Source organism: Pithys albifrons, chromosome 20 (genome assembly GCF_047495875.1).
Source record: "Pithys albifrons albifrons isolate INPA30051 chromosome 20, PitAlb_v1, whole genome shotgun sequence".
In the NCBI taxonomy this organism is placed as follows: Eukaryota; Metazoa; Chordata; class Aves; order Passeriformes; family Thamnophilidae; genus Pithys; species Pithys albifrons.
The window spans coordinates 11,467,435-11,494,102 of record NC_092477.1 but is presented as its reverse complement, the minus strand read 5'-3'; the positions used below and the strand labels follow the sequence as shown (position 1 = coordinate 11,494,102).

The window sequence follows — 26,668 nt, the reverse complement described above, 5'->3', positions numbered from 1 at the left end:
AATCATTAACTGGAGAGTGTTGGTGGCAGCAGCAGTGACAGCAGAGCCTCCCTGGGTTGCTGCTCTCACAGCCACCATGACTATTTCAATATATTTTATTATTTTGCTGTTTTCTGGAGCAGCTTTTGGCCAAGAGAAAACGTAAGTAGAGCAAATACAGAACTGGAATTGTTGGTGAATTGTGTTCTGCTCTTTGAGATAAACAGAATTAAGTTGAGCCACCACCAAAGGTTTTAATTGTGTCTTGCTGTGGCTCAGCCTGATTATCTCACTTGATTAACTGAATCAAAAAGGGGGAAAATTGTGGCAGAAAATCCCAATGATTTTTTTTAAATAATTCCTGTTGTTTTCTGTCCCAGGTATGTCGTGACAGCCCCGAGGATATTCCGAGCTGGGGCCTCTGGCAGAGTTGTGGTCCAAGCCTTTGGGTATGAGGAGGAATTCCCAGTCACCATTGCCCTGAAAAGCTTCCCAGATAAATCCACTGTTTATTCCTCTGCTCGCACTTCTCTGACTCCAGCCAACAAATTCCAAGATGCTGTGACTTTAATGGTAAGGAATTCAGGCCTTTCTTATGCTTTGTATTGGCACATTTAGTGGGAAGAAGGATTATGGTGAGTTTGCTGTTGTTTCAGCTAAAAGAAGCCCAATATCCCATTTTTTTGTGTGTGAAATTAAAAGTACTTAGAATAGGATCAGTGAAGTTAAACATAGAATCAAACTGGTTTAGAAACGTCACCATTTATTATTAGTATCAATCCTTCCTTCCTTCCCCCTCTCTCCCCTTCCCTTCTTTCTTTCCCTTCTTTCTTTCCCTTCGTCCTTTCCCCTTTCCCCTTTCCTTCCTTTCCCCTTTCCCCTTTCCTTCCTTTCCCCTTTCCTTCCTTCCTTTCCCCTTTCCTTCCTTTCCCCTTTCCTTCCTTTCCCCTTTCCTTCCTTTCCCCTTTCCTTCCTTTCCCCTTTCCTTCCTTTCCCCTTTCCTTCCTTTCCCCTTTCCTTCCTTTCCCCTTTCCTTCCTTTCCCCTTTCCTTCCTTTCCCCTTTCCTTCCTTTCCCCTTTCCTTCCTTTCCCCTTTCCTTCCTTTCCCCTTTCCTTCCTTTCCCCTTTCCCCTTTCCCCTTTCCCCTTTCCCCTTTCCCCTTTCCTTCCTTCCCCCTTTCCCCTTTCCTTCCTTCCCCCTTTCCCCTTTCCTTCCTTCCCCCTTTCCCCTTTCCTTCCTTCCCCCTTTCCCCTTTCCTTCCTTCCCCCTTTCCCCTTTCCTTCCTTCCCCCTTTCCCCTTTCCTTCCTTCCCCCTTTCCCCTTTCCTTCCTTCCCCCTTTCCCCTTTCCTTCCTTCCCCCTTTCCCCTTTCCTTCCTTCCCCCTTTCCTTCCTTCCTTCCTTCCTTCCTTCCTTCCTTCCTTCCTTCCTTCCTTCCTTCCTTCCTTCCTTCCTTCCTTCCTTCCTTCCTTCCTTCCTTCCTTCCTTCCTTCCTTCCTTCCTTCCTTCCTTCCTTCCTTCCTTCCTTCCTTCCTTCCTTCCTTCCTTCCTTCCTTCCTTCCTTCCTTCCTTCCTTCCTTCCTTCCTTCCTTCCTTCCTTCCTTCCTTCCTTCCTTCCTTCCTTCCTTCCTTCCTTCCTTCCTTCCTTCCTTCCTTCCTTCCTTCCTTCCTTCCTTCCTTCCTTCCTTCCTTCCTCCCTCCCTCCCTCCCTCCCTTCCTCCCTTCCTCCCTTCCTCCCTTCCTTCCTCCCTTTCCTCCCTTTCCTCCCTTTCCTTTATTAGAAACATTTATTATTCACATAATCAAGAGACTCAACCCCAACCACCACCCCCATCAGCAGCTTTGGCGTGGCCAGGATTTATTCTGTGTATAAATGGGAGTCTGATAATTTCTGCTGTTACCACCTCATGACTGGGCTTTGAACTTTGCTGCTTTAGTTCTGGGTGTAAATAAAATCCCAAATTTCAAATTATCTGTGTCTTGATACTCCAGATCACCACCTGTCATGTAAGCAAGAATAAATCCTTGTGAGTGTTGATACTTTTATTTAAAGATGCTCAACCACAGGACAATAATTGCCATTCAAATACTCTTTTCAACAGGAATCCTGTAGGAAAAAAAATACATTAAAAATATTTTATTATTCTTCAAAAAAATCTTTATTTCATCTCCCCCAGCTTCAACCAACAGATCTGCCCAGAACTGATAACTCAGACAAGTATTTGTACCTGGAAGCTGTTTCTCCCCATTTTACCAGAGAGAAGAAAATCCCAGTTTCCTACGAGAATGGGTTTCTGTTCATTCACACGGACAAGCCCATTTACACTCCTGATCAGTCAGGTAATTAATGCTGATTGCTCTTGGCTGGGCTTTAATTCTTGAAGGCTGTTGGCCCTGCTAAGGAATTAGGATTTAAATGTTTTGTTTTATTGCCTTCAGCTGCTGTTTCGTTCCTTAATCAGCTGAACAGTGTTTAGAATTATTTGATCACACTGTAAAAATTAATAATTTTTACCACAAGAGTGAAGGATTTCCCTGGGAATTCATTAAAAAAAGTGTGATTTTTTTTTGTTGTTTTTTTTGTGGGCTTTTTTTTTAATCTGTGTTCTGGTTTGACTGAGATTTCTTGCTGCTTTTTTTGCAGTGAAAATCAGAGTTTACTCCCTGAATGAAGAGCTACAACCAGCTCGGAGAGACACTGTCCTGACTTTTGTGGTGAGTTGGGACTGAATTAACCTCAATATTCTGTATTCAGTATCCTAAATGCACTTAGGTGGTGAATCAGGACTGCAATAAATATGTAATAAAACTTTAAGGTGTTTTTGCAGGGAGAAAAACATCTTTTAAAACATCAAAACATTTCTTTGCACAGTTGGTAGAAGTTTTTGAGTCCCAGAACTGAACAGAAAAGTTAAAAAAATAATATTTGGGGAAAGGATTTTTGAGGGAATGATGATAATATATGGGTTTCATACTATTTGTTTCATTTAAGATATAAAAATAATCAATATCTACTATGTTTTTTTAGCCTTTAACAATTGGATTGTTATTACAGTAATTTTTTAGCTATTTTTTTCAGCATTGTGTAATCACAGCTTTTACTTGTGGGAATCAGAGTGAAATATTTGATCAGAATTTCAGTCTGAGTTGTTTCTACAAATGTTGGTGTTTTCCTGCTGTGGAATGGGCAAAACTCTTGGAAAATTAATTGGTGGCCAAACTGCCACTGAGGTCACTGCTGAAAATTCTCCTTCTGATGGGAACAACCTGTAACTGCTGATTCTTTCCTCTTATAATTGAAGGATCCTGGAGGAGTAGAAGTGGATATTTTAGAAGAAAAAGATTTCACTGGAATAGTTTCTTTTCCTGACTTCAAGATTCCTCCTAATCCCAAGTAATTTATTTAATTTTTTTGGTGAATTATTAACATATTAATGCCTTTTTTTAATGACTCTCATAGAGTGTTTGTGCAGGATGGGCATGACTTGAAACTTGGACATTTCTGACGTTCCACACAGGGTGGAACCTTGGGGTAAATAAGGACTTTATGACCCAGAATTCTCCTTACAGAACAGTTGGTGGCAGGTTTGTTTTGCTCAATTAAAAAGGAAAATAAACAATTCAAGTTTTCTGCTGTGGAGACAGAAACGGTGTCAAAGAAATGTTGATTTCAGGGATGGGAAATGTTCATTTTTCTTACATGTATTTCTACACATCACCAGCATTTTCCCAGGAGCAGCAGCATAAAAAATAAACGTTCCTTCAGTTCTCCTTTCAGTCTTGAGAGGGTGCTGGAGCTTTGCTGAGTTGGCACAAGGATGACAGAGGGACTTGAAAACCTGAGTCTGACTTCATTTTCCAGTTCCTTTCAATGCTTTAAAACGAACTTGAAATAATTACTGAAATATCCAAGAGAATTTTCTCAGAGTAGGCACTGAGCACGTGCAAAACTTCAGTGCAGAGTTTCCCATTCCAGATAATTATTACCATGAAAGAGGATCCATTAATTTCTGTCTTCAACTTTAATTTTCATCTTGAAAACTGTTTGATTGTTGGCATTTTGTAGGTATGGAATTTGGAAGATTAAAGCCAAGTATAAGAAGGATTTTGTAACCTCAGCTGTGGCAGAGTTTGAAGTTAAGGAATATGGTAAGATGTGCCCAGAGTGGGAACCTTCATTTTTTCCTGTATTTTCAGCAACTCAGACCCCTTCAAACACAACAATCCTTCCCTGGCTGTGCAGGAGCATCTCTGGGGCCCTGTGGCTTCATGTACAAAGCACATCTAAGTGCCTTTCTTTCCTTCTCCCTTTTCAGCAATGCCAAGCTTTTCCATCAGCATAGAGCCAGAAAGTAATTTTATTAGTTCTGATAAGTTTGAGAGCTTCAGGATTGTTGTGAAAGCAAGGTAAGGAAATCTGGCCTGGATTTCTAAGTATGTTTGTATCTCTTCTTACTCCTAAAAGATGATTCTCCTGTGTCCAGTTTTCCTCCTTCAAGAAGCCCTTTCATCAAAATCCTCTCTGCTCCAAGTGCCCTTCTTAAAACCCTTCCAAAGTGATTATTTTTCATCACAAATGTTTAAAAGCTCTTTGGACATTTGTTTTCTGTCTCCTGCCCAGGAAATTTCTTCAAAAACCAAGGCTTTGTTGCACCCATTCCAGCAATCCTAAAAGGATTTATGTTGTTGTTTTATTCTCAGCTATTTTTACAACAAAAAGCTGCCAAGTGCTGATGTTTTCCTTCGTTTTGGAATAATTGAGGAAGGTGAGAAAAGAATGATGCCTCAAGCCATGCATGTAACGAGGGTAAGAAGCAGCAAGCCCAGTCTGTGTCATTTGATGTGCTTAATTCAGGACTAGTTCCATGAGGTTTTCCCATTAAATTTGGAGAGAATGGCCCTCAAATCCTGGTTTGCATTCACAGCTCTCCAGTGTCAACTTTTCCTGTGTCACCAGAGGCAGAGAAATTCCCTTTGAAATGAAACTCAGCAGCAGCATCTGAGCTGGTGTCATTTCAGTCTGGTTGAACTCCTCTCCTGACCAAGCTGTGTGGTTAAAATTCCTGTGAGATAACTGTGATGCTGTCAGAATAAATTAAATTAATCAAATGGAGGCAAACAGATCAAAGTTATATTGATTTATTGTGGGGAGTCTGTTCTCCTCTACCCCCTTTCCTCATTTAGTGGAGATATCTCTGTGTTGTTCATGCCTCTTGTTGGGCCTCCATCAAACTTTGCAATATGTGCCACTGGTTGATTGATTATCAATAATTTTAGGGAATAAAGAATTCTTCCTTAAAGCAGGACCTTTGTTTTGCCTACAAAGTGATGGTTTCTGTTTCATTTCCAGATTGAAAATGGAGTTGCAGTGATCAATTTTGACAGCAAGAATGCAGCAAGTTCCATTGGGTTTCACACTCTGGAAGAATTGGATGGCTCATATTTATATATTGTGGCATCTGTGTTGGAGTCAACAGGTAAGTTGGTTGTTAATTGGGGGGTTTTTAACACATCTGTAAATGTGAACAGGACTAGAAAAGAAAATTCTAGGGATAACTTTCCTTATATCAGATTTTCTCTAATACCAGGGAATTATTCCAAAAACTAAGGAAGAGCAGCCCATCCTCACTGTGAAAATGTTGAGGGATTGAATGATTCTTTTGGGGCTGTTTGTTTTCACAGCAGGGATGGGAGTTGACTCTTTAAATGCAGGGACTTCACCTTCTCAGGCAGCTTGAGCTGCCCTTGGAAGGGAGGAGGAGAAGAGAGTCCTTAGGGTGGGAATAGGACCCTGAGATGAGCTCAGTTGGTTAAAACTTGGTTGTAATAACACCAAGGTCATGGGTTCAATCCCCTGTGTGGGCCATTGACTGAAGAGTTGGACTGGATGGTCCTTGGGGGCCCCTCCCAACTCAGAACAGTCTGGGAGTGCTCAAAAGGGCATCGTGTTTTTAGGTGGCCTCAGTGGGGAAGTGGAATTTGCTGGAGTCAGGTTTGCTGTGTCTCCCTACAAGCTGAGCTTGGTTGCCACTCCTCTCTTTGTGAAGCCTGGACTTCCCTTCTTCATTAAGGTCAGTGGAAACACAGACCCCACTGTGAGAACCCCTCTCCTTTTTCTGTCTTTATTCCTGTGCACTTCCCATTTCCACTGACCTTCACAGCACAAGCAGCTTGAAAGCCTCTTGAAAAACATCCCCATTGATCTCAGAACTGTTATTTATTCTGCTGAACAGGTGCAGGTGAAGGACACAGGGGGTGACATGGTGGGAAATGTGCCCATCACTGTCACTGCAAAGTCCCTGAGTGAGCAACTGGAGGAGACTGAGCTGATCTCGGAGGGCTCCGAGTCCGGGAGGAGAAGGACAAGCACAAGTGATGGCACTGCCCTGTTTGTGGTTAATGTCCCTGCAGACAGCAAAGGGCTGGAGTTTCAGGTGACTTCAACTGTCCCACTAATTAATTCCTTTGAGGGTTTGATTGTGTTTTTGTGAGGATTTTACACTCAGGAGTTTGTAAACTTGGAGAGTTACAAATAACCAGTCGTGAAATGCAGGTGCAAATAAATAATAATAATGAAACATTGCTGCTCTATTAAAGTCTTTATTAAGTTGTTCTGAAACTAAATATCCTAATCTATCATATATTTATTTAATAATAATAATCAAACCCTCCAAATTAGTTGTGTGAGGACAAATCTCTAAGAGTGCTTCCCTCCCTGGAGGGAGACACATCCTCCACCTTTCCTCCTCTATTTATTTATGCATGTGCTTCTACACTGCCCTGTTATATTGATCTTGTTACTTAGAGATATTTTATTAAAGAAAACACTGAAGTCTTGGCTTGGCTTTTGTTTTATTAGTCCCTCTGAGCAATATATTGCAGAATGCTTTCAGTATTGTCATTACTTGTTTCCTTAGGAATAATTCTGTGCTTAAACTATCCAGGCATTTTGTTTCCCAGGTCAGAACTGCAGATCCACATCTCTCAGATGAGAACCAAGCAAGTAAAAGCTATGAAGCCAAAGCTTATTCATCCCTGAGTCAGAGTTATCTATACATTGACTGGGCTTCAAACCACAAAGTGCTGGAAGTGGGGGATGTAATAAATATTAATGTTTACCCACACAGTCCCTATATAGATAAAATACATCACTACAGCTATCTGGTAAGTAATAGGTATTTCTATATAAAATATTGATTTGTAATTTAATATATATGGTCATAGATGATAAAACCTCAACAGGAAACCTCAGGATAAAATAGGAGCAGCTCAGAGAGCTGCTGCCTCCAGAGACACTCTGCCAGTTTTAGAGGAAAAAATTAACAATCTCACCTTTAAGTCTCCATTTTTTAAAATTCTCATCTGACACTGAATGGGATTGAGAACAAGAAGTGCCATCTCAAGAGCTATTTCAGAAGTTGAAATGTAGAGGTGCAGAGACAGCCCTTCTTTTTAGGGGAATAGGAAGAGAAATGGTCCCAAATGCAATTTTCTGTGTGTTGGATTGTTTGTAAATGCAGGTAATTATTACATGTGAAAAATATATCAAATATAAAACACGCCTTTGTTATTCTCTGTCATGTCTTTGATTATAGATCACATCCAAAGGGAAGATAGTGAGCTTTGGAACTCAGGAGAGAATTAAACATTTGGAGTATGAACATCTGACTTTTCAGATAACCCAGGAAATGGTTCCCTCAGCACGTCTGATTGTTTACTACATAGTCATGGGAGAAGAAACTGCTGAGTTAGTGGCTGATTCAGTCTGGCTCAATGTGGAACAGAAGTGTGGGAATAGTCTTGAGGTGAGTGGCAAAACAGGCACTGAACTTTGTGGGCATGTGTTCATTTTATAGCCAGATTTTATCTTGGACTTACACAAGTTCTTTAACACTGAACTCTGTGGGAGTGCATTCATGTTGTGGTCAGATTTTATCTTGGGCTTACACAAGTTCTGCAACGCTTCTGGGGTGATTAAAAGTGTCTGCCTTCAGGTGGAATGATTTTTTTTTTAACAAAGGGCTTTCAAAATTCCCAGTGTTTGTTTTCCATTTGTAGATTAAGCTGCAGTCAAGCAAAGAGCCACTGAAGCCAGCAGAGGTTGTGTCACTCACCATGAAAACACAGGCCAGCTCCTTTGTGGCTTTGTCATCTCTTGACAAGGCAATATATGGAGTCACAGGAAGAAGGAAGAGACCAATGGAGAAGGTTAAGTAGCAGCAATAAAAGAAAATCAAGCTGCTCTTTGTTCCACATTCACTTTCAACATCTGTTATGGGTCGTGCATTCAGTCAGCCTGAAAACAGGCAGAGGAGCAATTCAAGCCAGTAAAAAAGCTGTTGGTTAAAATCTACAGCCCAAAATTATAAAAAGAATTAATTTAGAACATTTTGATTTCCAGTAAAAGTAAATTGTGCTTTTAAAGGCAGACCTGAACTGTCTCATCAGTGCTGGTGCTTGAATTGGCTCAATTATTGCCAGGTGTTGCTGTCCAGTGTGTGGTGAGCACATCTCCCAGGGCTCTTTCTGCAGGTTGTGTCATTCCTCATGTGCTGTAGTTTGCTCCTGGTGTGTTTTCCCTCAGATAATGCTGCACTTGGAGAAGAGTGACCTTGGCTGTGGGGCTGGAGGGGGACGGAACAACCTCGACGTGTTCCGCATGGCCGGGCTGTCCTTCCTCACCAACGCCAATGCTGAGGACCCCAATGGAGCAGGTGCATCCTTTGCTTCAGCCCTGCAGCTGTGCATCCTGTTCTCTGAAACACTCCACTGTCACTCTGTTATTATTTTTGAGCTCAAATTAACAGGGGGGGGTGGTTCTACTTGTGATTTTCCAGGGAGGAAAATATTCTGACTTGTGGATGAGTTGCTGCAGTTGAAATGAAAATTAAAAGAGTAAACAGAAAAGGTCTCCCAAATTTGCAATGTGGTTATCTGGGATTGTTTTTAAGAGGACTCTGCTGCTGCAAAAGAAGGTTTTTGTACTTACTTATTTGGTTTTTTGACAGGTGAACCTTGCAATGAAGTGTTAAGAACCAAACGGTCTGACTTCAAGGACAGGATAGACAAAGAAGGTGCTGAAAATATTTTAAAAGTGTATAATTATGCAAAACAATCACATCCATTAGAAATCAAGTGTTTGTTTAATACCTCTAATGTATTCAAGAGGGAGAGATGGCAAATATGGAAAATTACCTTAGAGAAGACCCCATTTTTAAAGCCTTTCAGGCAGATGCTGAATTTGAAGTCAGCAAGATTAAGTTCACATTGAAAATGCAGCATTTGTTTAAGATTTGAGCAGCCTGGGCTAGTGGAAGGTGTCTCTGCCCAGGGCAGGGGGTGGAATGAGATGAGCTTTAAGGTCCCTTCCAACCCAAACCAGTCTGATTTCTGTAATCTTTTCCTCTTCTGAAGAGGCATAGCTGAAAACTCCCAGTTGTACCCCATGACAGCCTTTCCCAGTGCCCACCTGTCAGGCCAAGCCTGTCAGGAGAACCTCTGACTGACAAACCTTAAAATGTAGCACAACTCTTCTTCTCTAACTTGTATTTTTAATTCAGAATAGTAACTATTAAGTCTGTGTCACTAACTTTGGAAAAACAAGTTTCTGTTCATCCTCAAAACTTGGACCTTCCCTGAAATTCTGCAAAGGAGTCAAGATACTTTGGGAAATAAAAGCTTCACCTTTTATTTTCCTTTCAGTGTCCAAATACAAAGAGCCAGAGCTCAGGAAATGCTGCATGGCTGGAGTCAAAGCATACCCAGTGTCTGAGACCTGCTCTGACAGAGCCCAGAGGATCAGAAAGAGCCAGAAGTGCATTTCTGCATTCAAGGATTGCTGTGAATTTGCCAACAGGCTGAGGCAGGAAGAGCCTAACAAGCTTCTGATCTTGGCCAGAATGCGTGAGTAGGAGAGCTGGGAGAGTAGGGAGCTCCAGCAGAACTGGGGATGATCCCTGCAGAACTGGGGGGATCCCTGCAGAACTGGGGGTGATCCCTGCAGAGCTGGGGGTGATCCCTGCAGAACTGGGGATGATCCCTGCAGGACTGGGGGTGATCCCTGCAGAACTGGGGGTGATCCCTTCAGGACTGGGGATGATCCCTGCAGAACTGGGGGTGATCCCTGCAGAACTGGGGGGATCCCTGCAGAACTGGGGGTGATCCCTGCAGGACTGGGGGTGATCCCAGCAGAACTGGGGGTGATCCCTGCAGGACTGGGGATGATCCCTGCAGGACTGGGGATGATCCCTGCAGAACTGGGGATGATCCCTGCAGGACTGGGGGTGATCCCTGCAGGACTGGGGGTGATCCCAACAGAACAGGGGCTGGACCTTTGATCACTGTTAACCCCTCCCTGCTGCCTTTCAGGGTTACTCCAGAAAGGATTTTTCCAGCCTGCAAAGACCTTGGTTGTGTATCCCTAAAGATGGGCAGGGGAGCAGTTCCTTGTTCTCTGTTCAGTTCTCTGTTCTGCTCACCCACATTGAGAACAAGCAGAACAGCTGTAAGAGTGGAATAATAACCTTGAATGGTCCATTTGAATCCTCTGCCCAGCCCCAAAACAACCAACCTCAGGAAAGATCAGCAGGAGTGTGAGATTTCCTTGTCTCCCAGTCTCTCTCTGTAATTGCTAGTTCACAAATGGATCTGTCAGGATGTTGGGCAGGATGTTGGGCAGGATATTGGACAGGATATTGGACAGGTATTCACATGTGTGAGTGGATGAGGTGGGATTAACACAGACTTTTCACTGAGAGTATTCAGATCCCTTTGTGCTTGTCTCAGGACTAACCTGAGGCAAGAGAGCAAAATACAGTTTGACAAAAGGAAAGGATCATTTTACAGCCTTTGGCAGGTGGTTTTGTTGGGGTTTTGACTTGCTTTATTTATATTCTTTAGATTCTGAGGGTCTCTTGGACGAGGCACAAGTTCGTAGCTACTTCCCTGAAAGCTGGTTATGGGAAGTCCATCAAGTTTCCTCAAGGTACTGCTTTTCTCAAATCAACTTTATAGGAAGGAAGTGCTAAAACTGAGGTCAGCTGGGCAATCTGAGCATGCTGAAACACAGTCTTGGCCAAACAAAGCAGTCCTGCCATGCTTCCCTCATGCAGGATATGCTCTGTGGTGCCACACTGGACTCACTTTGCCTTTCACTTTTGACCTTGCTTAGTACCAGCTGTTGTGAAATCAGCTAAACCCAGGTTTATTCACACAGAATTCCAGAATTGCTGTTCTCTAACAGCTCTCACAGCTCTCCTGAGTCTCTCTCAGATACAGGAGTTGCTCTGGGCAGGTCCTGTTGTGGGGCTGATGGTGTTTACAGGTGGCTGTTGGCAGTGGATAAATGGACTAACACTTTAACACAGGTCCAAGACTCTGTCTGTCACCCTGCCTGACTCACTGACCACCTGGGAAGTGCAAGGGGTTGGCATCTCTGACAAAGGTAAGAACTGCCACCTAATTAGTTTGGAGCTAAACAATTAGGGAGCTTTGCAGAACCTCTCCTTGAGGCTGACACGTGTCATAAAATACTCACTTTCTGGTTGATAAATAGGAAAAGAAAACATCAAAAATATACTTTAGGGAAAGGAAGTCATGTCATGTTAGGAATATCTGTGGCTGGGATAACAAAGCATGTCCTGTGTGTGCCAGTGGCTCTGAAAAGAAGAGCATAAGAACAAACACTGAGTGACTCTCCCCTGGCACAGCTTTGCACTGTCCTGCTACAAATACCTCAGGGACTTGAGATTTTCCAACAGATTTGGTGATCCAAGCAGAGAATTTGTTTTTCCCTTTGGGAAGAACAAACCCAAAGAACCTGGTGTGTGAAGAGTGGGAGAGAACAGCTCGGGTCAGGGAGCAAAAGCCTGGGCACTTCCAAAAGCTTGGGCAGGTTCAAAGTACACACTGAAAAATGGCAAATCATCACTAAAGAATGTCAAGACTTCTTCAAACTTGTTTGTCAAGAGGGTGGATAAGACACTCTGGTTTATATTTTTAATTTTCTCAGGTATATGTGTTGCTGCACCTTTGGAAATCCAGGTTGTGAAAGACATTTTCCTGAGCGTTTATGTTCCTTATTCTGTGGTACGAGGAGAACAAATTGAGTTAAAAGGATCAGTTTATAACCATAAAACCTCTGCAATTAAGGTAATTTGAGCTAACGAGTTCTGGGGAAAGATTAACATAATAGACTCAAAAAGCACTTCCCCTGCCAGTATCCAGTATAAACAGATCCTTGGATCACATTTCTCCAGTCCTTAAGCTGGTGTTGTGTGTATTGTAAAGAGAAGAGAACATTACAGTAATTAAGGGTATTTCAGTGTGAAATAAGAAACATTCAAATCCAGTAGAGTAGAACAAAATCCTTCCTCTTACTCAGTGCTGGGAACATGGGGGTTGACCCCACCAAAGGTGTTCAGTGAGACTTGTGTGTTTGCAGGTTTATATCCTGAGTTGCAACTGAAACCCCTCCCCAGAGTCAGGCAGGATCTTTGGGGGGACTCTGAACAGCTCCAATGGGCTGCTCTGATCTCTGCATTTCCTTTTTTATTAAACTGTGTTACAGCTTCAGGCCTCTAATCTAGACGGGGGTTTTGGTTTATTTCTTACAGCTCAGCCTCTTATCCAGGCAGGGTTTTGGTTTATTTCTCAAACTTCATCCTGCAGCTCCAGGGTTAAATTCCTCTTTGTCTGAAGCCATCCATGGTTAAGAGAACTGACAAACTTGGGTACAAGCTAAAATCAAAATTAATATAAAATGCAAAGTTAGTATGGGTCTGGTTAAAAATTACATGATTAAGTTATATGTATATTATAATTATTCATAGCTAGGTTTTGCAAATGAAGATTGGGGTATTAGAATTAGTATATAATTCTAACATTTATTATATATTATTAATACATTATTATTAATATATAGTAATAATATATTAATCTATTATTTACATATTGCAATATATTAATAATATATATAATTATATAGTAGTATATATAGTATAATATATAATATATAATTATGTATTATGATTATAATAATTATTCTGTGTTATGTTATTAAAATATATAGTATGATTAATTATGTGTTATATTATTAAATTATATATTCTAATTAATTTTGACATGCTATATTATTACATTATATATGATTAATAATTTATATAAAATTAATCATTATGTGTTATATTATTACAGTATATATTCTAATTAATTATAATGTGTTATATTATTACAGTATCTATTCTAATTAATTATAATATGTTATATTATTACATTATATATTCTAATTAATTATAATATGCTATATTATTACATTATATATAATTATATATAATTAATCATTATGTGTTATATTATTAAATTATTTATTCTAATTAATTATAATATGTTATATTATTAAATTATATATTCTAATTAATTATAATATGCTATATTATTACATTATATATAATTATATATAATTAATCATTATGTGTTATATTATTACAGTATATATTCTAATTAATTATAATATGTTATATTATTACATTATATATAATTATATATAATTAATCATTATGTGTTATATTATTACATTATATATTCTAATTAATTATCATGTTATATTATTACATTATATATAGTTAATTATAATGTGTTATATTGTTGAATTATATATTATAATTATGTTACATTATTAAATTACATATTATAATTAATTGACATGTGTTATATTATTAAATTATATACTGTAAGTAATTATAATATGCTATATTATTACACTATATATTATAATTATAATGCATTATATTACTAAGTTATATATTTATGTTATTAAAATATAATTAATTATAATGTATTGTATTTTTAAATTATAATTAATCATTATGTGTTATAGTATTGATTTATATTTTAGAATGAATTATAATATATTTTAAAATTATATATTATAATTAATTATAATTTAATTATATACTAAATTATAAGACCGAATGATTTTCTGTAGAAGGGACAAGCCCCATTCCCCAGGGCTCCCCAGGGGCTCTGCTCTCTCTCTGGAGCTGTGGCAGAGCACAAACCCTGAATGAGTTTCCCCCGTGCCAGTTCTGTGTCCAGCTGGCCGCGGGCAGCGGGGTCTGCACCTTCAGCGGGGGGAGGACTCAGCGCTGTGCCCCGCGCACCCTGCAGGGCGGCAGCGCGGCCGCCGTGGCCTTCCGGCTGCTGCCGCTGGAGCTGGGCCAGCACAGCATCAACTTCACCCTCAGCAGCGTCCCCGGGGGCAGCGAGACCCTCGTCAGAGCCCTGCGGGTCACGGTGAGCCCAGGCAGCCGAACGGCTTGTGGGGATAGAGGAGATTTGTGGTGCTCAGGGGAGGCAGAGACAACTTGGGAGGGAGGGTTGAGCTGCTGGAAGGCAGGAGGGCTCTGAAGAGGGATCTGGGTAGGCTGGAGGGATGGGTTGGTTCCAGTGGGATGGAGTTCAGTAAGGCCAAGTGCAGGTCCTGCCCTTTGGCCACACCAACCCCCTGCAGCGCTCCAGGCTGGGCACAGAGTGGCTGGACAGAAAGGGAGCTGGGGGTTTGGATTGACAGGAAGCCCAGCATGAGCATGAGCATGCCCAGGTGGCCAAGAAGGCCAATGGGATCCTGGCCTGGATCCAAACTAGCGTGGCCAGCAGGCCCAGGGCAGTGACTCTTCCCCTGGACTCTGCCTTGGGGAGGCCACACCTTGAGTGTTGTGTTCAGTTCTGGGCCCCTCAGTCCAGGAAAGAGATTGAGGGACTGGAGCGGGGCCAGAGAAGAGCAACGAGGCTGGAGAAGGGACTGGATGTGGCTCTGAGTGTCCTCTTAAACACCTCCAGGGACAGAGAATCCACCATGTCTTGATCCAACCCCACTGTGATCACCAGCCCAGGGCACGGAGTGCCAGAGTGATCACAGTGGGGTTGGATCAAGGGTTGGACTTGATGATCTCAGAGGTCTCTTCCAACCCAACTGAGAAGAGCCACGAGGCTGGAGAAGGGACTGGAGCACAAGTGCTGTGGGGAGAGGCTGAGGGAGCTGGGGGTGTTCAGCCTGGAGAAGAGGAGGCTCAGAGGTGACCTCAGCACTGTCTGGAACTGCCTGAAGGGAAGTTCTGGCCAGGTGGGGGTTGGTCTCTTCTCCCAGGCACTCAGCAATAGGACAAGGGGGCATGATGGGCTCAAGCTCTGCCAGGGGAAATTGAAGCTGGAGAGCAGAAAAAAATTCTTTGCAGAGAGAGTGCTCAGGGATTGGAATGGGCTGCCCAGAGAGGGGGTGGATTCCCCATCCCTGGAGGTTTTTCAACTGAGCTTGGCCGTGGCACTGAGTGCCATGATCTGGTAAAGGGACTGGAGTTGGACCAAGGGTTGGACTTGATGATCTCAGAGGTCTTTTCCAACCCAATCCATTCTGTGATTCTGTAGAACTCTGATGCAAATTTGTGTGGAGCAGCTGTAGAACAGTGAAGTAAAACCCAACTACAGGAAAAACTGCAGAAGGCAGAAATACTGTGGGTTTAAGCTGTTGCTTCAGCTGATAGATTTGATTAAGCCAAAGTAATTCCCTTTTCTCCTTCTTCCCTCTTAATGATTTCAGCCAGAAGGCATCAAGAAAGAAGTTCATGCAGGTTTCACTTTGGACCCTCAGGGTGTTTATGGTGAGAGAACTACTCTTGTGTCTCTGTATTATTTTCTCCTATTCTTGATTTGTGAGGATCAATAATGTGAAAAAATTGGAATTTCTCCTTCCTGAAATATTGGACATGTACCCTTTCCAAAGGATTTCCTGTCCTTTCATTGCCTTCAAATCCATCTCAAATTAGCAGATCTTTAAAATATACTTGAATTAATTTCTTAAAGGAACCTTTATTTGTCTCTTTTAGTGTGATATAATACCCAACTTTTCCCAGAATGGCTGAAAACCAATCAGCAGGTGCTTTATTAATGAAAACAGAACATGTTCTCATTTAATCAGGAAAACCACAGAGTTTAGTCTCAATCAAATTTTATTTTGTAACAAAAAAGGCAAAAGCAAGACAAAGAGATTGCACCTGCTCTTTTTCACAGACTGATGTTGTTTCTCTGTGCATTTGGGAATATTTCTGGTTTTCAAGTTCTCACAGATACTTTTGTTGCAGGTGGTTGTGACCTTTAAATGTGTCTGTCACCCCTGTTGATTTGGATTCTGCAGCATGACATTTATTTCCACATTTTCAATTACAGGGTCAATCAAGAGACAACAAGAATTTCGATACAAAGTCCCACTAAATCTGGTCCCTAAAACACAGATTGACAGAAGTGTCAGTGTCAAAGGTAAAGGGAAACCTTTAGTGTACTTCCTGCATATATTTCTCCTATTTTGTATTAAATTTATGTAATTTATTCTTGGTTTTTTCCTCTTGTGAGAAAACACTTTGCAAGCCACCTTTTTGTGCAGGAATTTCAGCATTTCATACCAAACCTTTGCTTACAAGTGCTCTATAACCGCCCTCAGGTTCTGTCTCCTGATCTCATTTCAATGAATTTGTGTTTTTTCCCCCAGGACACCTGATGGGTGAGGTGATTGCCACAGTGCTGAGCCCCAGTGGGCTCAGGGTGCTGGCTGGGCTGCCCAGGGGCAGTGCAGAGGCCGAATTCATGGGCATTGCCCCCCTGTTCTACGTGTTCCGCTACCTGGAGGAGTCCCACAACTGGCACCTACTGGGGCCTCGGACCCTGACTGCGAGAACTGAGATGAGGAGGAGGATGAAAGAAGGTAAAAACTCTGCTTCTCCTGCTTCACAGCTGCATAAAGTGAATGAAATGATACATCTGAGGGGGCAAATGTCCTTCCAACAACTTCCTTTGTGTCTGGTGTGTCCCTCAGGGATCGTGAGCATCCTGTCATTCCGGAATGCCGACTGCTCCTACAGCATGTGGAAGGATGGGCAGGCCAGCACATGGTGGGTTGGAATTCCTTTAAAAGGCTTATTCCCCTGCTTTCAGTAAGCATGAGAGGTGAGGGTGATGCTACATTTAAGCAGAAGTCACAACTTTAAATAATCCCAGACTATTCTGAGTCTGGAGGGACCCGCCAGGATCATCGAGTCCAACTCTTCAGTCAATGGCCCACACAGGGGATTGAACCCATGACCTTGGCATTATTGCAACCAAGTGTTTTTAACCAACTGAGCTGGTCAGTGTCTTCAGTTTCCCTCCTTTCACTGACCACATCCTTTGTTCATGCCCATTGCTCACCCCATGACAACCAGGATGGGGCTGGGATGTGCTGACTTCACCCCCTAAACACAGGGATTGATCCCAGTTTAAAATCACTCCAGGAATTATTGCTCATGTGTTCAGCTAAATTTAAAATGAAGCCTCATTATTTCCCTGAGGTGTGGGAGTGTGTAGGATGCCCAAATCCCCAGCAGTGCAGATTTGTGTCTGCCCCCAGCAGGGTGGGAGTATCTGCTGTTCTGAACAGCCACTTTGGTTCCCTTGGCAGGCTGACAGCTTTTGCTTTGAGGATTCTTGGACAAGTGTCTCAGTACATCAGCCTGGATCAGATCTCCATCTGTGACTCCCTGCTGTGGCTCATTGATGACTGTCAAATGCCAGATGGGTCATTCAGTGAATTTTCAAACTATCAGCCAGTGAAGCTCCAGGTATGGAACCCAAACATTCTCTGTGCTTGGACAGTCAAAGCTGAAGCCACCAGGAGATCAAGTGGTGTAGAAATGCAGGATATTTTAGGCTGCACTTCACCAAAACACCCAACCAAGACAGTTTTGCTGGATTTGCAAATTCAGTTCAAAAACAGCACAGACTTTTCTGTCTTCTCACTTAAAAGTATCTGCTTGCCACTTCTTGGTATTTAGAAATAAATAATGTAAGATAATTTTACAATACAACAGTCCTGGCTTGTTAATAAATTTACATACTTTGCTCTCCTTTTTTACAAATAAGCTGTTACCTTCCAAAGAGTCGATGTATTTTCAGGTTAAACCAAACTGATGTTTCTTACTGAAATTTCTGTTTGTTTCCTCACCTCAACTGTGAAAAGTTCTATTTATTTAAATCAACTTTAATTTCTGTTTAATTATTTTTATTATTTGATTTTTTGTAGGGTACACTACCTAGAGAAGCTAAAGAAAAAGCTCTATATCTCACAGCATTTTCTATCATTGGAATTGACAGGTCAATTAAAATATGCCCTACTCAGGTAAATATTAGTTTTATTTCTGCCAGCAGGCACATTCTGGGGTTCTCATTTCTTCCATTTTCTTTACCATCTGTTCAATTTCAGAGATTTATTTGCTTTGTTTGCCTTTCAAATCAGTGAAGGAACAACAGGGAGTTTCTGGGTCAGTTTTCCATCAGACACATTGCAGGAGACATTACATACTGTGTTTTCTCGACAGAGGGATGTGTTTCCTTAACTCTGACCCATGTGATTTGTTGATCTTTACAGAAAATCCACGATTCTAAGAACAAGGCAGGAGATTACCTGGCGAGGAATGTGCAGTTTGCTCAGAGCCCCTTCACCAGGGCCATCACCTCCTACGCTCTGGCTCTGGTGGACCCAGACCACAGCTCGGCACGGGCAGCCTTTGCTGAGCTCCAGAAGGAAGCTTTTGTCATAGGTATTGTTCAATCCCCTCCCTCTGCACTGTCCTTGGCTCTCACACAGCCTGTGCTTTAGTGTTTTAAACTCTCTGCTGTGATGGCTCTGCCCAGAGAGGGAATGGCAGTGCTGCTGCTCTGCTCTGTTTGGCCACTCTGGCTGGGCAGGACCAGCAAATCCCACAGGCTGCTTTGCATCAGGTCTGTTTGGCATCACCTTCTGGTCTAAACATCAGACTTTCTAGGGCAGGAGAAGTGTGTCCTCATCTCCTGGAAGGTGCAGAGTGAGTTCCTCATTGTCTCCCTGCCCTGGGTGGGCAATGCTCACCTTGTCTTTTCATCACTTGTCTTTTCAACATTTTTATTCTAAATCTTGTATTCTCAACACTTTTCTTTTGAACATTTTTGTGTTCTGGACATTTGTATTGTGAACACTTGTCTTTTGAACACTTGTATCCTCAACACTTGTCTTTTGAGCATTTACATTCTGACCACTTTTCTTTTGAACACTTGTATTACAAACACTTTTCAACACTTGTATTACAAACACTTTTGAACACTCGTATTACAAACACTTTTGAACACTTGTATTACAAACACTTTTGAACACTTGTATTCTCAAGACTTGTCTTTTGAACACTTGTATTACAAACACTTTTGAACACTTGTATTCTCAACACTTGTGTTCTGAACACTCTTATATTCTGTTCACTTGTTTTCTGAGCACTTTGCTACTTTGAACCCTTTCCTTAGCACTGTTCCTCACTAAGAATAAAACTGTAATAAATTCTCCCATTGGAAAAGAAACTGCTAAAAACCTTTCTAGCCCTGTTTGGAGCTCCTGCCTTTTTGTGCATAGCATTAATTTTGAGTGTATTTCTTTGAGGTGCCTTTTGAGTCCCCTGTGCAGCCTGCAGAGCTGTTGCTGTGTCCCAGTCTGGAACATTCCCTTCCTCCTGTGCAGGTAACCCTCCCATCTACCGTTTTTGGAAAGACACTTCCAGGGCAGGAGAGCAGCACAAGCCCAGCTCTGTCACTGCCCAGATGGTGGAAACCACAGCATATGCTCTGCTCACTACTTTGCTCAGAGGGGATGAAAACTATGCCAAGCCAATCATCAAATGGCTCTCTGAGGAACAAAGATATGGTGGAGGATTTTATTCAACTCAGGTGGGCTTTTAAATATTTCATCCTTATTCTTCAAGGGCCAAAATCTGAGATGTTTTGCCCCATCTTTGGAAGGGTCCAAGGCCAGGTGGGGTGGAGCTCTGAGCAACCTGGTCTGGGGGAAGATTCCAGTGGGAACAAGATGAGCTTTAATGTCCTTTCCAACCTAAACTATCCTGGGATTTCATGATTTTAGGACATAAACATCTTTAGAGGAGAAAATAATTAAAAAAACACACTGACAACTTCGTGTCCTGTGTATGGGGTTCATATTAAGTGACTCCATGGCCAAGATATTCTTTGTCTCTGGGAAATGGAGTTGTTATAAATAGAAAACTTTATAAATAGATTTTAACAGGAGTTAATTCTTTACAATTGATTTCTGCCAGGACACAATCAATGCCCTTGAGGCCCTGACTGAATATTCCCTCCTTGTCAAACGGCTCCATTTGAACATGGATGTCAAAGTGTCCTACAAGAACAGTGGGCCCCTGAACACATTCAAACTGACAGAAGATAATTTCGTGGGGAGAGCCATGACAGTGAGTCAATAATGCTGCCTTTAAAGTGAAAACAGAACCCTTAAGCAACTTGGTAAATGATTATTTGAACTTTGGAATTGCAACTAGAATAGCTTTTTCTTTTAATAAAGTAATTTGGTGCAGCAAATGTTTCAGGATTTTGCTTATTTGTTGTATTTAATGCATTTGAACATTCACTTAAATTTAATATCTCTGCTTGTTCATATGAAGTATTTTATTGCAGAATCTGTTTGTAGCATCAGCCCTTAATGTGTATTTGAAATGTAAACAAGACATGCAGATCATCTGATTGTTGCTGATCTTTATTATTAATTTATAACTCCTTGTTTGTCCCCAATCCTTCAGGCCCCTCTGCAGGATGACATCTATGTGAGCACTGGCAGCAGCACTGGCATAGCTACAGTCAATGTAAGCAGTTTGTTTCAGTGGAATTTCAGCTTTAGTTATGAAAAAGAACCTGAAATTTCCCATCAACTCTTCCACTTGTTGCCCTGACCTTCAGGCTGCAGTTCTGGATGTTTTGTGGCTCTATTTTAGGTTAAGTACAAGCCATTGTGTGCCTTGGGGCTACTGGGAGAGAAGTAGGGAAGTTCCTTCCTTTCCATTGAAGGTTTTCTGTTCTCCATAAACTTTCCATGAATCCTTAAGTTTGGAAAAAACTTATAAAACCATCAAGTCCACTCTAAATAGATGATCAACTTGATTATAATGCTCATCAGTTTTACTCTCTCTGCTTAGTCAGCCAAGCAGGGAAGACCCAAATTCTGAGCAATAATTCTGTTTTTCTGGTGTTTGCTCTCAGTTCTTTGAGTGTCACTGGAACACTCTTTTTTTGCAATATTTTTGGAATGCTTTCTGTGTGCCTGAATATTAAACTGGTGCCATGAAATACTTTCTGATCTTTCCCAGCCTCTTCTAGCATCAAATTTAGACAAATCTGAGATGTAGATATTCCTGTGTACTAATATTTACAGTCATAAAACATCAGGAATTATTTAGATAATACATTCAGTCTCTTAAATACCACCAGCAGGAGTGATGTGGTTTTGCTCAAGAATTCCCCATGTCTTTCTGTGCTGATAATTCATTTACTCTCCTTTGCTGGTATTTTTATAATGCCAGTAAATATACCAGTTTATACTCTCCATAGTAAAAGTTTTCACAGTTTTATGCCTGTTTTGAGGGTTGTTTAATGCCTGATTTTGCCTGATTGATCTGTCTGTGTGCAGGTGAGGACAGTGTATAACACAATTGGCACTTCTGAGGAGTCCTGTAACTTTGAGCTGAAGATTGTCCCAAAGAGAGATGATGGTAAAGGGTTAATACAGATTTAAATGTCACTGCCCAGGTCGGTGCAAGGGAGGGAGGAAATCCTTGCTTTGTTAATGGTGTTTCTTGTTAAAAGTGAAATAAATTCTGCCACTTTCTAAATGGGAGACTGGAAAAGGAATTGCTAAAAGAGTTTTTAGACTTGTTTGAAAGTTTTTGTGAATAGAATTAATATTTAAGGTATCTCTGTCAAGTGCAGTTTTAGCCATTTATGGAGGAGTTTTTGCAGATGGGGGTGTGAGAAGAAAGAAATATGATGGGCATGGTGAGGGGGTGACAGTGAGTTCTACAAAGCAGTGAGTGTTCCAGTCCAGTGAAATCAGGGTGTAGAACCCCACTCTGAGCTTTTGCCATGAAGTGCTTTTAATAAGAGAAATACACAATAAATTGCATTAGACATTCAAGGGGTGATTTCACCTGAACTGCAGAAGTAAATGTTGTTTGTGCCTTACAATGAGCTCCTTTAGAAACAGCCACCAAAACAATTCAAAGGATTACCCTCCAGTTATGAAAATGCCCTGTGAAAATGTTGGGTTGCTGCCTCTGAGGAGTTATGGAATGACTTGTTTGACTCTGCTTGGCATGTCCAGGTCACACCAGGAGGGAAGGGGAGGCTCTGGGCCGCCTGGAGGCTTGTGCAAAGTAAGTGCAGTTCAGGGCTGGCTTTATCTTTGCTTTCTGTTTCTTCCCTTTTATATATGTGAGGAAAGAGAATTATGGCCCAAGGTCATGATCTCTTTGGGATCTCCTTCAGTTTATATGTGGCTCTCCTGGAACATAAGGATGAGCAAAGCTTCTCCATGGCATGAATCTGAACTGGTTCATCTGCACTGGTTTGCTCCATTAGCACAGACTATCACAGAATCCCAGACTATTCTGAGCTGGAAGGGACCCACCAGGACCATCGAGTCCAACCCTTAAGTCAATGACCCACACCAGGGATTGAACCCATGACCTTGGCATTATTACAGCCAAGTTTTAACCAACTGAGCTGATCTCAGGCTCAACTGTGGCTTAACTGATGACAGAATTTTCCCTAGGTTTTTGTGGGATCACGTTCCAGTGTTTCCAGTTGCAGACATGGTTACCTGATCCTGGTTTTTCTCCTGTTTTAGGTACCGTCCCAGTGCGAGGGAGCCCCAGTCGGGCTCTGCCCACGCCGTGATGGACATTGGCCTGGTCAGTGGGCTGGAAGCAAATCCAGAGGATTTATCCACTGCAAGTATCAGAGACCTTTTCTCTCTTCCTGCCTCTTCCACAGAGCCCTGATATTCACTGTTCTATCTCCTCCCTCCCCCACAGCTTGCCAGTGGAGTTGACCAGCTGATCGCAGACTACGAGATACGAGACGGGCACGTTATCCTGCAGGTGGACTCTGTACGTGCCCCTCCCACCCCTGCAGGCCCTGCTGGCCCCCTGGGCAGCAGCTCTGTGCCCCTGGAGCTGCCTCCCTGCTGTGTGTGCCACACAGGTGCCAGCTGACAAGTTCCTGTGCGTGGGGTTCCGGGTCGGGGAGCTGTTCCGGGTGGGGATGCTCAGCCCTGCTGCCTTCACTGTGTACGAGTACCACGCTCCAGGTATGTGTTCCATGGCCCCACAGCCCTGTCTGCCTCCCAGCCCTCTTGGATTCCTCCTCTTATCCTTTCTAAAATGTTATTTCAAGCTCAGTTAACTCGAGGTTTAGGTGTTGGACAAGGGGGCACAGGCTCAAGCTCTGCCAGGGGAAATTGAAGCTGGAGATCAGAAAGAAATTCTTTGCAGAGAGAGTGCTCAGGGATTGGAATGGGCTGCCCAGAGAGGGGGTGGATTCCCCATCCCTGGAGGTTTTTCAACTGAGCTTGGCCGTGGCACTGAGTGCCATGATCTGGTAAAGGGACTGGAGGTGGCCCGAGGGTTGGACTTGATGATCTCAGAGGTCTTTTCCAACCCAATCAAATCTGTGATTCTGTGGATGTGGCACTGAGTGAGAATCCACCACATCTTGATCCAACCCCACTGTGATCACCAGCCCAGGGCACTTTGTGATCACAGTGGGGTTGGATCAAGGGTTGGACTTGATGATCTCAGAGGTCTTTTCCAACCCAATCCATTCTATGATTCTTGGCCCTTGGTTTTCTGTGTGTATTTGTTATTTCTCCTAGAGAAAAGGTGCACTATGCTTTATAACCCCTATGGAAATGAGAAGCTTGTGAGGCTCTGTGAAGGAGATGAGTGCAAATGCATGGAAGGTAAACTTTATTTTAAGATTTTTTTTAAGATATTTTCCATTTCACTTGGTGGGAAAATGCAGATTAGTGCTTTGGAAAAAAAACCACAACAAAACAAGGAAAAAATCCTCATAAGAGCACAGCTGTTTCCTCTCCAAATTTTACATTTAAAAAAAAATATTAAAAAACCAAATGTGTTGTGTGATCTTGGAGTTCTGACTGGATTAAGTCAGGTGATTGAGGGGGTTATTTTGTACTTCAATATTCATTGCTCCAGCATGCAATACCATAATTAAAGTGTTTCTCAGAGCAGTCACCCCAAGCAGGTGATGATCCAGGATGTTTTATCTGAGGACATGTGAAGCCATTCTCTTAGCACTGACTTTTCTCTTCCTCCCTGTAGCTGAGTGTGGCAAAGTCCAGAAGAGACTGGATCGGTCCCTGACTGCTGAGACCAGGAGAGAGGCTGCCTGCCAGGGGGACATTGCCTATGGTAATGCTTGCCCTCACCCAGCCATGTGCTCTGGGATCTCTGCTTCTTTCCTCCTGCTGCAAAACACTTTGTTCCAGTTCCATCCTGAGGGTTAAAAACTCAGCAGGGCTGGCAGTGGCACAGGGTGAGCCAAGGGGACAAACTGGAGCAGAGAGGGGTGAGTGGTGCCCACACCCTGCTGAGTAACAGTCACATCACCCACAATTTGGGGCACCAGGGGGCCTGAGCTGAGGAGTCCTGCTAACAAACCCTGAGTCCTGCTAACCAACCCTGAGTCCTGCTAACCAACCCTGAGTCCTGCTAACCAACCCTGAGTCCTGCTAACCAACCCTGAGTCCTGCTAACCAACCCTGAGTCCTGCTAACCAACCCTGAGTCCTGCTAACCAACCCTGAGTCCTGCTAACCAACCCTGAGTCCTGCTAACCAACCCTGAGTCCTGCTAACCAACCCTGAGTCCTGCTAACCAACCCTGAGTCCTGCTAACCAACCCTGAGTCCTGCTAACCAACCCTGAGTCCTGCTAACCAACCCTGAGTCCTGCTAACCAACCCTGAGTCCTGCTAACCAACCCTGAGTCCTGCTAACCAACCCTGAGTCCTGCTAACCAACCCTGAGTCCTGCTAACCAACCCTGAGTCCTGCTAACCAACTCTGAGTCCTGCTAACAAACTGTGTCTCCTCTTGCACCATTTGTGTCCTTTGGGGCCAGAGAGGGTTGTGGGGTCTCAGATTAGACACAGGTAGTTTCCAGTGTTTCCTGGCCTTGCAGGAAAGCTCCAGCATGGTATTCCCAGGCATTTCTGCTGGGAAGGGACATGGTGGTGTCCTTGGGAGCAGGGACAGGGACTAACCAGAGGTTTGTCATGTGTTGTCCTGCAGTTTATAAAGTGGCCATCCTGTCTCGCAGTGAGGAAGGCTCCTTTGTGAAGTATTCTGCCACTCTCCTGGATCTCTACAAAAGAGGTGAGAGTCCTGCTCCATTGCTGCTCCTGGGAGAAAGGCTGTTGGAATGGTTTGAGCTCTCACTGCCTCTGGTTTGAGCTCTCACTGCCTCTGCTTTGGGCTCTCACTGCCTCTGCTTTGGGCTCTCACTGCCTCTGCTTTGGGCTCTCACTGCCTCTGCTTTGGGCTCTCACTGCCTCTGCTTTGGGCTCTCACTGCCTCTGCTTTGGGCTCTCACTGCCTCTCCTGTGGCAAAGGCAGATGCTTTGTAGATGCTGCAGAACTGAAGCTGATACTCACTTGTGTTTCCTCAGGGTTTATGCATCAAATCTGTCCTTAAAATGACCATAATATACAAATATTTAATGTGCACAAGGTTTATTTGCCATTCAGATTCAATTGGAAAAAATCTTTTAAAAGGAACATGCTTTACATCATCAAATTTTGTTGTGACAGAACCAGTGGGCAAAGAGCTCCCTTGGCTGAACTGCAGAACATTTTAGTGTTTTCTGTTTGAGTTATTGGAAATTCTCTGTGTGAAATTGTCCAATTCTACTTCAGGACAGGCTTTTGCTCAAAAAAATAATGAGATAACCTTTGTCAAGAAGAAGACCTGTGCAGATGTTGAACTGAGCCCAGGAGAGCAGTATCTGATCATGGGGAAAGAAGCCTTAAAGATCAGTGTTGGGTACAGTTTCAAGTAAGTCTTTTGCCATCAGAACATCCAGAGTTTAATCTTAGACTGTGAAGTGTTTTCATGTAATAATTCTTGTGTAATACAGAATTAATTCTTGAAGTCTGATTCAAACAGTTACACAATGTGTTGTCAGATGTGCACAGTTTCACATTGGAGTCTTTCCTCTGGCATTTTCCTTCCCAAATCCTTGCAGCAAATGATCATTTCCTGTTGTGTTCTCAGGTTCCAGTACCCTCTGGACTCCAGCACCTGGATTGAGTGGTGGCCTTCAAATGCAGCCTGTGCCTCGTGTGGGGAGTTTCTGAACACCATGGATGACTTTGCTGAAGATCTCATCATCAGTGGCTGCTGAGCCCCTGGGGGAGCTTTCACATGGAAAATCCACATCAAATCTCATCTGAAAAACCAGAAAACCCTCACAAATCCAGATGAAATCTCATCAAAAAACCAGAAAACCTTCACCTGTTTAGCACTTCTTTCTTGAACTGAACATTCCTTAATAGTTACCTTGAAAATTGATATTTGCTTGTGTTTTATAGCAATATTGTTACAACATAGTGATGTTCAAACATGATTTTTAAGCTTGGATAACACTGGATGCTGCAAAGACATTTGGAGTCAGATGGAGTGGATGAACTGTAAAAACAAACCTTCAAAGTGCTGTCTTGTCATTAAATCCCATGTCTCATTAAACCACAAATACCTGCAAACA

General features: G+C 42.6%; 1 protein-coding gene across 1 annotated transcript; it reads left to right on the top strand.

The window, feature by feature from the left end:
- C5 (complement C5) lies at positions 1–26,668 on the top strand. Its single transcript, XM_071574590.1, has 41 exons — positions 1–141; positions 360–552; positions 2,155–2,317; positions 2,622–2,692; positions 3,280–3,371; positions 4,044–4,126; positions 4,294–4,384; positions 4,679–4,784; positions 5,328–5,454; positions 5,933–6,048; positions 6,211–6,411; positions 6,938–7,141; positions 7,573–7,782; positions 8,036–8,185; positions 8,562–8,691; positions 8,986–9,051; positions 9,680–9,880; positions 10,877–10,961; positions 11,344–11,420; positions 11,988–12,127; positions 14,060–14,269; positions 15,573–15,633; positions 16,199–16,288; positions 16,518–16,730; positions 16,842–16,917; positions 17,463–17,622; positions 18,084–18,179; positions 18,429–18,600; positions 19,545–19,750; positions 20,137–20,289; positions 20,635–20,697; positions 21,519–21,600; positions 22,209–22,260; positions 22,734–22,836; positions 22,921–22,995; positions 23,090–23,195; positions 23,760–23,846; positions 24,229–24,318; positions 25,197–25,280; positions 25,821–25,959; positions 26,179–26,668. Exons 1-41 carry the CDS (start codon positions 77–79, stop codon positions 26,306–26,308), a joined length of 5,019 nt encoding a protein of 1,672 aa, XP_071430691.1. The 5' UTR covers positions 1–76; the 3' UTR covers positions 26,309–26,668.

Bases quoted from the DNA above. Each gene is read 5' to 3' on its own strand.
- C5 (XM_071574590.1), top strand. From the start codon at position 77: ATGACTATTTCAATATATTTTATTATTTTGCTGTTTTCTGGAGCAGCT. The intron at 5,455-5,932 runs GTAAGTTGGTTG...TCGTGTTTTTAG, and splicing joins ATCTGTGTTGGAGTCAACAG to GTGGCCTCAGTGGGGAAGTG. The intron at 16,918-17,462 runs GTGGGTTGGAAT...TTCCCTTGGCAG, and splicing joins GATGGGCAGGCCAGCACATG to GCTGACAGCTTTTGCTTTGA.